Source organism: Chaetura pelagica, unplaced genomic scaffold, assembly GCF_000747805.2.
Source record: "Chaetura pelagica isolate M959 unplaced genomic scaffold, ChaPel_1.0 scaffold222, whole genome shotgun sequence".
Taxonomy (NCBI): Eukaryota; Metazoa; Chordata; class Aves; order Apodiformes; family Apodidae; genus Chaetura; species Chaetura pelagica.
The window spans coordinates 1,431,010-1,442,650 of record NW_009952711.1 but is presented as its reverse complement, the minus strand read 5'-3'; the positions used below and the strand labels follow the sequence as shown (position 1 = coordinate 1,442,650).

General features: G+C 39.1%; 1 protein-coding gene across 1 annotated transcript in view; it reads right to left on the bottom strand.

The window, feature by feature from the left end:
- Nucleotides 1-1,835: 1,835 nt before the first annotated feature.
- TBC1D2B (TBC1 domain family, member 2B) overlaps nucleotides 1,836-11,641 on the bottom strand; it is a 28,492-nt gene continuing 18,686 nt past the window's right edge. The window contains exons 7-12 of the mRNA XM_009994509.1: nucleotides 9,997-10,190; nucleotides 8,992-9,486; nucleotides 7,307-7,424; nucleotides 6,446-6,631; nucleotides 4,968-5,089; nucleotides 1,836-2,061 (exon numbers count right to left, since the gene is read on the bottom strand). Of these exons, the coding sequence (XP_009992811.1) occupies nucleotides 1,866-2,061; nucleotides 4,968-5,089; nucleotides 6,446-6,631; nucleotides 7,307-7,424; nucleotides 8,992-9,486; nucleotides 9,997-10,190 (1,311 nt within the window). The 3' untranslated portion in view covers nucleotides 1,836-1,865. The remainder of the gene's footprint in view (nucleotides 2,062-4,967; nucleotides 5,090-6,445; nucleotides 6,632-7,306; nucleotides 7,425-8,991; nucleotides 9,487-9,996; nucleotides 10,191-11,641) is intronic.

Sequence of the window (11,641 nt, the reverse complement as noted above, 5' to 3'; positions counted from 1 at the left end):
AGTACATGCAATAATATGAAAAACCTGCCTAATAAACTCAAGTATGCAATCAAGAGTAACTAGGGAATAAAAAAACAACAAACTACTGCTTACAATAGACAAGATAGGGGACTTTTTAGAAGACTAATATACCAAGCAAGATGATAATATCCTATGTCCCTCACTGGCAAGGATTTGTTGGCTAATTAAAAATTGCCACACAAGAAGAAACATACATTTTCTATCTGATAATATGCTTATTTAGAGAAGGCTACAGATACAGTCTCAAAAAAAAAAGTGCTATGCAACAGAAGCAGGATTTCTCCCTGCACACACTTAGGTTTTTCTAAAACCATTACAAAGTCCTACTTGTTCTCAGAAAACCAAAAAGAAAAAGTAGAAGCTTGATGCACTTGACCACTTCCAACCACCAGTTTCGTTTGTCGCTAATTAATCATGTCCCCAGAACTGGGTGATTTGCTGCCTAGTATCTGAATGCCAGTTGTGATAAACTGACACATTTGACACATCCAGACACAACATGGAAGTCAGTCCAACTTTCTGAAGATACAAAAACTCCGGAAAGAATCTGCAAAAGCCCAGAGAAGAGCGAGCATCAAATAAATCTTTTCTCGTCCTCACAACCATTCAGCAGTGTTGCTGTCATCAAATGAGAAAGAACTTCCATTGTCAGAAACTCTCAATGTTTCCTTACAGCTGTCCTGTGAGACATGCATGCAACACTCCCAGCAAAGCTGAGCACAATGAGAGAATACTGCACTCTTATACTGGAACAGGATCTTGAATTTCAGTGTGCATGCTGTGACCTTTAGGCTCGTTTATTTGATAAATATTTGTTTTAGGAATCCTATCTACTGCTATGTTACATTAGTTATACAGTCATGCAAAAGGAACACTATGTTTCTTCTTAAATATCAAGACTTCATCTTATTTTAAGCCCTAAATAGGAAGAAGCATTGAAATGAATAAAAATAAAAACAGCTTTCAACAGATACACACCTAATTAGCTACTAAACCACGGTAGTCCTGTGGCAAGCTCCATTCTTCTTTCATAATGGCTGGGTTTTGGTTGTGGCTTCTTTTTTTGTAATCAAAAAAGTGAACAGAAATTAAATTGACTAAACAAAATTTCACCTACAAACCCCTTGCATTGATGAGAACCTTTATCATCACAGCTGCCCAGCAAGCCATAAATGATGTTTGATATCACTGTTTCAGGATACACTGAACATTCTGTGACAAACAGGTACTTATTTTACCTCTTAAGTAAATATATTCACGTTTTCTGTTTGATGATCTGTTTCATGTCACTTCAGGAAAAGACAAAGGAATGTACAAGTTCTTCCTGTGCTTCATTTCACACTTTTCTAGTTTGTGACCTCAAAAATGACTAGTTTATTCAAGGACAGCATGATGAAAGGCATTTATTGAACCAACCTGAAACCAAAGAATATGATGTCCTCCCACACTGAACCTGCACTACAAAAAACATGATTACGTTAAAAAAAAAAAAACACAACAAAGAATGGCAATAAATGTAGTAAACACAGCATGGACTTCTCTTACCTCAGTTTCACATACAGGCACTGACAGTGCACTGCAGGAAAGCAAATGGCAACTCAGCTGTTTGACTAAACTGAGATGGGTATTAAGTGCTCTACATACAACTCCAAGAACATAAATGTAAACAGAAGTGTTTGGCCTCCATACAGAGCAGTACTTCTGAAAGTGCTGGGGTTTGGAAATCTGTCCTGCATATTTCCAAAAGCAACTAGATTACATTCTGTTTGACAGGATTCATCAAGTGTTTTGGAGGTTAACTCACTTTGGTCACAATCCCAAAGAAAAATTTATGTTGAATAGTTTCAACTATCTTCCTCATCATCACTAATAAGGTCTCTTTTTTCTGCACATGTGTCCCGTTCTCGTAGAAAATCCTCACGAATGGCTTCCAGTTCAGTGAGTTCAAGACGCACTTTCTCCAGGTGGTAGGTCCTCCTGTTCCTGATCTGGCGTAATGGAAAAGGATTCAGGTCTCCAAAAGCAATACCAGTCAGTTTCCTGTAAGATTACACAATGTTAGAAGGCAATAATTCGTATTTGGTGCTTTTAAAAAAATCAGTTTTTATCTTCATCCATATCGATATTTAGTATATAGCCAGTATCTCTGGTCTCCCTCATGTACCTGACAAGTCTCAGATGTTATCAGTATGGCAAGAAGGTTCTATAAAACACTCGGTTTTCAAGTTATTCCAAGTAATAAAATATTACTCAACAGTTCCCAAAGCCCCTTGCACACTCTATAGGATGCTGTAGTGATTACAGCCTCAACAACACTGAGCAGAAGATGTAGGCTGGAATAATCAGAGCTCTCCTGGCCAGGTTGAACATTTGGTGCCCATTATAGATTAGATAACTTCCTTCTGGAGCTCTTTCAATCCCAGGACACTCAGCTCTCAAGTTATTTAAGATAATGAGGTGGTCTGAGAGGCCAAATTAATCCTGGGATAATGCAAATACAAGGATGATACAAAACATGTATAAGCCAAATGTTATACCGTGGGAAAGCTGGGGAATTCTGCTGGCTGGAGCAGAGATCTCTGAGCTTGGGTCAACTCCAGCTTGGCAGATCCCACAGAAAAGCATCACAAGAATATCCACCACACTTCCAGAATGCTGCATCATATGACCATTCAGTCACAGCAAAACTGGTAACTGATCTGCCTTGGCAGTCCAAAGACAGAGTTAACTACGTGGTTACTGCTGAGCTAAACCTAAAAAATAGCTCATCATTTACTGCAGGAAAAAGAGGAACTGGAATTTAACTCATTACAGTGTAATTATCAGATAAAATATTAAGAACATCTCTTAATTTCTTATTTGGACAATTTATTTAAGGCTAAGCTCTCTCTAGATTTGTATTTTTGAGCGAACAGGACTAATTTCCTGCTATTTATAAACAGAACATATTCCAACAGCTTCTCTCCCTGTCTGTGACACACTACAAAACAAACCTTCCATCTGTAGAAAAGCCTGACATCCTATAACCCAGAGTATAATTGTACACATGTCTGTAAAACTCTTCTCCACTAGAAAGCCTGAACTTAGAAAATCTGTGCAAAACCATTTCTTAACCTGTTCAGGATGCCCATGAATTCTATAAAAATAATCCTTCTGAATTATTCCTCTACACAAGTTGATTTTTTGTCCCTATCAGTGATGATCTCATTCAACATGCTTTTGTAATGTTCACATTTTGATGCTGTAAAACCTGTATAAAAATGGTAGATTAAGAAGCCAGGTGGTTTGAACCATGCCCTGTCAGTTCCAGCAGGCAAATTCACATCCCCTGGGTGGCACTGCAGCACTGATTTCAACTCTGGCTTGGAAAATCCTAAGAAAAAAGATTTACAGACTAGCACAGAATACATTTGTATTGTAAAGTATCTATGATGCACTGAATTCTGTCATCTGAACTCACTTCACCACCTGCAAAAGACACCCAGTTAGCTCATTCTGTTAGGACCAAAATAAGAGGTCTTCCATCAATAATTAGAAATCTTTACAATAGGTTATTTCAACACCAGAAAGTCTAGTCAGGAGAGCAAAGCCATAATCTTCTTTACATAACTGTAAAATGAAGGTAAAGTCTGATTAGATATAAAAATTCTGTTCAAATGAGGTAAGAGAAAAAAAAAATATTTATTTTTCCTTCTCCTTTTCTTTTGCAGACTTTAGTTTATGGTGATATTGCTGTGGTACTAGTGGGACTACACATTACACAGTTGATAATAAGCTTTAAAAATGCCTATTTATCGATTATAAATACCCACAAATTGCTTTATTTATTATTTTCTGTTAAGAGTTATGTGCAGTCTTTTCCTACAATCAAGTACATACTTCTCTTGTCACTTCAAGATTGGGAATCAGAGTCAGCATTTATTTTGGTCACAAACAGATGAGTCCAACTCTCCAGCATTTTTCAAATCCAAAGGGGAAAGGCTAAAACACAAAGCACCACTCCATCTCAAGAGTTTTTGGACAGTTTCCAGCAGAGGAAGCAACATCTGTTATCAACAATTTTACTGTTAAAATCAGGTGCAGAACATTCTCCCTGCATCAGTCCCAGCAATCCTTTTCAAGCCCAGAGTAAGATTATTCAGTTTTAACTTCTCTTCCTGAAACACAGGAAGTAAATACAACAAATAGCTCTTGCATTTGGAGCCAAAGTATAAGCCTAAATTCATATGGAATCTATTATAGTTAAAAACAATTCAGATTCCAGTGTATGATTCTGTACTAAATTCAAAATCTGTGAGTTTCAATATCTGTACAAAACACTTTCAGACACTAAACCAATCCCAGTATGGCTTTTTAAGATTAATCTGCTGCTCTACAGTCTTGAAACTAGAACCTAAAACATTAGACTCCAATTTAAAACTGTAATTCCTCTGCAAGAACTGAAAAACAGAGGAGCATCTAATTTGTATTTATTCTCTGCTTCAAATCTTAAAATCAGCTGGGGTTACTTGGCATTAGCCTGTGCATGAATGCTGCACCAGAGATCTAAACCTAGTGGGTCCTAGCTCACATTTTTAATGCTTGAGCCAGGATTTGTTTTTATTTACCATAAAACATTTCACAACCTAAGTTACATGCAAAACTCAGGGTGAAACTTCACCTATGGTTGAAATCCTTAGGTGTTGCTATCATGATACAACTGCTAAACACAAGCAACTTGGCAAAGCAAATTGCATTCATACCTAAAAATGTACAATGATGCATTCACCAGTTCAGCATTTCTTTCTGCTAGATAAACTACTCATGATAAACTTTAGTAGTTTCATCTGTAGTTGCTTTGTATCTAAATTAAGATCTAGATAAAAACAACAAAAAACCCAACAGAAGCCTTCTCCTCTGTGCTCCACCACACACCTTCCAGTTGCACACAAGCTGGAGTTACCCACCTCGCATCAAGCACGGTGCGGGTGAAATAGCGAAGGTACTTGAAAATGGCCATTGAGTCCTGCAGCTTTAAGATTTCCTCTTCCTTGTACTTAAAGAGTGCCAGGGCAAATCGGAATATTACCTGGTAAAAATACATGCCATGTTTGGTAATTTGTAAGAACAGAATGCACAATTCTCATGACTACCTGTTCTAAACTCCAAGGAGAAGTGTTCCTCTCCTCACCAGCTGCATCTGCCCTATTGACTCACACCTCGCTCCACCTCCCGTCCCTGCCACCACCTGCCCCAATTCCCATTTCCAAAAGCTTCTGCTGTGGCCTGGAACCAAGACAAGCTGTTCTGCAGTACTATCCAGAATAAAACACTGGGTTTGTAGCATATGAATCCTTTGGAGTTTTGAGTTCCTAATACGGCATAGAACAAAGGCTGTTGGGCCTGCTGAATGCACAGAAAAAGTGACTTCAGAGCTCAAGTTTTGCTTATTAAACAAGCAGTTCCTCAGTGTGCCTTGAGTTACCCCACCAGGCTGAGGGACTGAGGCTGAAGGAATTGCTGATACCAGCGTGTCAATCAACTGAGAGAGTTGGGAGCAGCTTTTTTCCCTTCATTCTGAAAGGGCTTCAGTAGGTTCTGCATGAGTCAGCCTCACAGCTGCCTCACAGAATGCCAAGGTGCTTCACACTGATTGGAGTGGACACACCCAAAATACAACTGCATGTTAGACTGCTCAGGTGCAGCCAGCAAGATATCTAGCTAACACACAGGTTTTGTCTGCTTATTTGTAAATCCTGTTCTCTCAAATTGCCTAATTCCCCACAACATTTGCTTTACTGTTATTATTGTGTTTGAATCCAATTATTTTTCTTCTTGCACCAATTTTATTGCATGGCAATTTCACAAGTATGAAACACATGAAAATTCCTTCACCCCTATCCTTCATTTGCGAGACAGCAGCCCAGACACTCAGTCGGCTGTACTTTAAATGTCTGTAGAAACACAACAAATACTTGCTTCAGACACCAGCTAAACAGTAGCACTTGGTTACAGCTAGTTTTTACATCTTGCCAATGCTTTTAACTTCTGCTTCCACCCCGTCAGCTTTCTTCTTTCTAAGAGCAGCTCTCATTTTGATACAATTACTTAGAACTGGTTGACAGCTGCACGTAGGAGCAAACAGCACAGCCTACAGCTTTATTTTTCAGAGGTAAAAAAAAAAATATAATGGTGGCTGGTGAAAGGAAAATAATTAGCATTTAGAATTCTTCCACGTAACTTAAGCTTTTAACTTGCAGAACACAGATAAAATGGAAAATGTTATGACTGGTTATTTATGCATATTTCCTCCCTTTTTTTTCCTACCAGTGATTTTAACTGACAGGATTCTTGTGGAACAAGCTTCCTCCACTCTGCACTGAGTAACACAACAGTATTTTGTTACCAGATTAAAACCCGAAGAAATTTAGTTCAGTCACTTCACCTTTGGTCCCTCATATAGGAAGGAGTCCCAGATTTTAAAAAGGATGTCGCTAACCACACTGTCCACAAACACCACGAGAAACCAGTTGAAAGTGATAAGAGTATAGTCAACTTTGTACTGTTCAAAATGAGCATGTAGTCGTGGAAGCTTCTCACTCATTAAGTCTTTGAATACTCGCTGATCAACCTACAGAGAAGAAAAAGATGACATTATTGCTCCTGCATTGTCCAACACCAGTGTAATTCACAGTAAAGCTATTGCCAGTCTTCAAGGGCAGGTTTTTCAAGAGCTAACTGGGAAATCTAGACTGTTTAGTTAACATTTCTAAGCTGGATCCATCCAAAACTTACAGGGCCACCCAAATGCACACCACCCTTGCTGACACAACTTTATGTTGTGGTCCTACTACAAGTCACGAGTGCTGCACTGGTGCAGGAGCACCGGTGCAAAGAATAAGCTGGGGAAAGACTTGGAGGGATGAGGCAGCGCATAGCAGAGCCTGGCTTGGAAGCAGAGGAGAGCTACAGCATACACTGCTTGCAGTCCTGCAAAATGCATTCTCACTCCCACTCTCACAGGGAGCTCATAACCATCCCTCACAACCCCCCACATTTTGAGGGAAAAAAAATACAGCTCAATGTTATGAAGCTACAGGAGGGGTTACAGTCTGGAGTTGCAAGCAGATTGCTGAACAGTTACATCAGTATTATAGTCAGTCCTGGACCAAATAGGGTCCCTGGTGCCTGCAACTGAACTGTCAACTCAACACATCCCCCAAAGGTCTATTGGACAGTTTTAGAGGAAAGATTTTTAACTGGCTGCAGTTTACAAGACCACACTTGATTTGGGCAGAGCACATACCTGGGATCCTAGCAGTGTCTTGGTGTAGTAATCACGAGGCATGAAAACTTCCACTATTGCTACTAGACACCAAAAAGCATCTTCCTGTTCCAAGTACAGAAGTGCAATTGCTACCAATCTGAAAATAGGGTTTATTTGGAGAAAAAGATTATTACAGTATCAAAAAATGTATTACAATCAAAGCCTTTGTTTCTGTTCAGCAGAGCTAAGTACATTAACAGGAGTGCACTAAACAGCAAAACTGCTAATTAAGACAGGGCCTTTCAAGCATGTTTACTTCATATCCATTAAGATAAACATAAGTAATACTTCCATCTTTATCTATCATTGTCTTTTAAGGAGAAGAAAAAGCCTGAACATTTTTAAAAGGCTAAATTTTTTCTAAGAATTTCTTTAAACAGAGAAAAAACCCCAAATTAAACAGCAGCAGCATTCCTGGTTTTCCTGTTTCCAATGAGTATTATTGAAAGCAAAAAAATAATTGGATTATAACTTGATGTTACGGATTGTTGCTTGAGTATGAAAGGTAACCTCCAATATATTTCTCCAAGTAAACCTGTTTTATTTCTGTAAGGAGGAGCTGTAACAACATTGAACTGCTTCTGATGTTACAGTTTAATACAGTGATCATACTCTAAAAGCTTAAGAGAACCAAAGCAAGCAATAAACATTTACTTTGCTTTTAACTTCTACAAGTATCCCTAAATGCAGAATTATTTACAGTAGAATGAAAAAGAAAAATGTCCCAGGAAAAGATCACGCTGCACAGGAAGTTCAACTGTAGGCAAAAGCATTTTTAACACCTCCTAGGCATCAGAGAGATGTTGCTCCAGGACTGCAACAACCATGTTCTCCAGACATTTCTTGTGACATGTCTGTGACACTATTAATATTAAACATTATTTACCTACAGAACATAACCACTAGTGAGGAACACTCAGAAAACAAGTAGTATTACTACATTACTCACTACTGCTATCACCACCACCTCACTACTTCTACTATATTCACACTCACTGCCTCTATTTGACTACTTTTTCAGTGCAGTTTCAAATCATAAAGCTGCTCCGGTTCGTAAGTCTTTTCCTACTCTAGTCCATAAATTACTGCACAAATTGATACCTAAGCTATTACATCATTGGGACAAGGAGGATGTTAGACAAACACCTGCTTCAAATAACACCTTCCTTTACTACAGATCTCAAAGTAACAGAGCTACTTCAGCAAACACCAAGTGCAATGACTTCACATTTTTCTTGGGCTTGTGACATGATAATCGTCCTGTAATTGATCACTGGGAAATGCTGACATGTGGCCTTAACCATATCAAAGGCATTTCTTTCTGCTTGTTAAAATAACAAGCCACAGGTAAAAACCTAAGAAACTCTTGCACACAAAAGCAAGATCCCCTATAACTGACTTGAAGACCATGTAAAACTACACTGAAGTAGCCCATTTTGTACGTGTCCAGTTCTTTCACCAAGATAATTTTACAAGTTTCATGATCCAAATCTTCTGATTGTTATCAGTTTTTTAAAATGTGATGGCTATCAGTTTACTCAAACACCATAAATTATGAACACACAACCCAAAAAGCAAACCTGCCCGAACTCAGGTTGATAATGATGTCATTTGAAAGGCTCATTACGCATTTCACTGTATAGTCATAACTTACAAAACCTTACCTGTTGAGCCCTTGGCAATACCCTATATCAGGATTTCTCCAGGAAAATGCCAGCAGAACGTTCCGCAGCTTCTGGATCCCTTCCGATGTTGGGGAGGAATAATGTTTGTTGTTTGGCAAAGTCCTCAAGAGATCCAACTCAATTTGTTTAGATGCAGGGTTTTGTTTTTCCAGAGCATTTTGAAGCAAGGTTTGGAAGTACCCAGGAACAGTGCTGTCCTTGAATTTTTTAACGTGGAGACCGATACACCATTTCCACATCTTGGAACGATGTTCATGTGGAATTCCTGATCGAATAAGGTTCTTCAGTTCCACACAGCGCATCATCTCTCTGTTCATGGTGCTTGCAAGATAGTTTTCCCATTTTACCCCTGCTGAGATCTCTCGATTTTCACTAAGAGAAAGGGATTTCAGGTCCAAAGCTCGTGATTTTGCTACTAGTTTCTCCTCATCATCATCCTCTGGGACTGTCTGAAAACCATATATGTCATATTCACTGAAATAGAGGGGAAAAAAGAAATAAGGCTTTAATCAGTAGCACTGAAACTCTCAAGTTCCCATCTACAGTTATGTCAAACATCCCTCAAGCCACTCCCTATAGTTTTCAAGTTTTAAGAAATATTACTTATATCCTTTATTAAAAATTATTTTTATAATCCCATATAGAAAAGATTTGGTGCCCATATTCCAGTTGTTACTACATAGTTTAAGCAGTTTAAGAACATAGTCAAGTTCAGATAAATCCATCTCTTCACCTTCAGCAGCTATATGGCAACATTTTAGTCTGAGTTTAATGTTGTATCTCAAATAAAATAAATGTATTTCTACAGCCAAAAGGATTTAATGATAACACTGCTATTCATGAAAGGAATTACAATAAAACCCCCAAATCCTGCAAATATATCCCCACTGTCTGTTTTTCAGGCAGTTGTGCTAGAACTGAACCCCCCAAAGATACACATTTTATTTATTTAATTGTTATTTTATTTTAATTTGAGCAAATTACCTGACCAGGTGTGGTTTGAAAAATGCTTGTTCTGGTTGTTCACTTGTTTCTGCTTTCAAGGCATCTTCCAGTAACTGAGTGATGACCTCACGAGCAGGGCTCTGCTCCTCAGAACAAACAGGAGTTTTCATTTCTTGAAGCAAGATCAAGTATTTACTTTCTATCTGACAAAGTTTGGCTTCCAAGCTGGTATACTGCAGAAAACAACATATAGTATTGTAAGTCTTCAGAAACTTACTTTGTGATGCACTTCTTTTAAAACCTGGTTAAACAGTTTTCTATTAGTTTATTTTGCTTAGAAACTTGTTACTAAGAACAGTCAGCTTTACTTTCCCATTTTTGTAGCACCAGAAAACATAAACCAATCCTTATGTGTGGAAAATGAAAACTATATATGCATTTCATTACAATGCTGTAAAATTCTACGTATAAAGTATTTGGGAAAGAAAACTCAGAGACTTGTGCTTTTTCACAGCAAGTCTTTTAAGGCAGAAATCATAGACAAGACTTTCCACATGTATTTTTTACATGTGGAAAATCTGAGCAAGCTTTATCATTATACTGTGTGAACAACCACCAATTTGTGCTTTTCAAGTAACTATTTTAGTCTATGCAGAAAGAACTTAACAGGAATTTTAAAGATACTTGTTAGGTAATAGCACCTAGGAACTGGAAACACACACCTCTATGCCAAAACTACAGCATTCAGACCTGATGTCCTGGTTTGAGTCAGGATGAAGCCAATTTTTCTTTTTACTGATTTTTTTTTCCTTCAGTAAGCTTTCTTGTAGCTAGCAACAGTGTGTTCTGCTAGGCTGATAAGACAGTGGAATGTTTTTCTAACTACTGAGGCTTCAAGGCTGCACCTGCACTCTGCCAGCTCAGACACTATGGGGAGATCTGTGACCCCCCCGTAGGAGGCTGAGGTTAGATGGACAGCAAAATTGGCCAAAGATATTCCATTCCATATATCTACGTAAGCTCAGAGGAAGGTCAGAGATCACAGAAGACAACTTCCTCCCTTCTTCTTCTCCCCTTCTCTTCCGTCCATGGCCGGCGTCCAGGGAGGACTCTGTTCATCCATCACCGTCGATCCTCAGGCTTGATCTCTCGTGACCCCCATAACTCTCTGCTCTGTTCCAGCAGCAGCTCCGGGATTCCTCGGGACTCTTCCCAGTTCAGGGAAGTGCTGTGGGAGTTGCTGGGGTGGGGGGAGGCGAGAGGCTTTTGCCCATTCCTGAACATATCTGTACATAATTGTATATATTTTCTTGTATCATTCATTAGTGTTTTAATTAAAGCTGTGTAGTTTAGTTTTCAATCCAGCCAAGTCTCTCTCTTTTTCTCTCTCTCCTTCCCGACCTGGGTTGGGGGGAGGGGGGATCAAGAGCATTGTTGTCGGACCTGAGTCAAACTGTGACAACAATTTATTGGTACTCAATGGGGCTCAAACCCACAAACCCTGGGATTAAGAGTCCCATGCTCTACCAACTGTGCTAGCCAGGCTCAGCTAGTGGGGATCAGCATTGCTTGTGTGCAGATTTTTGGGCGCCAAAAAACCTCTCGCCTCCCCCCACCCCAGTAACTCCCACAGCACTTCCCTGAACTGGGAAGAGTCCCGAGGAATCCCGGAGCTGCTGCTGGA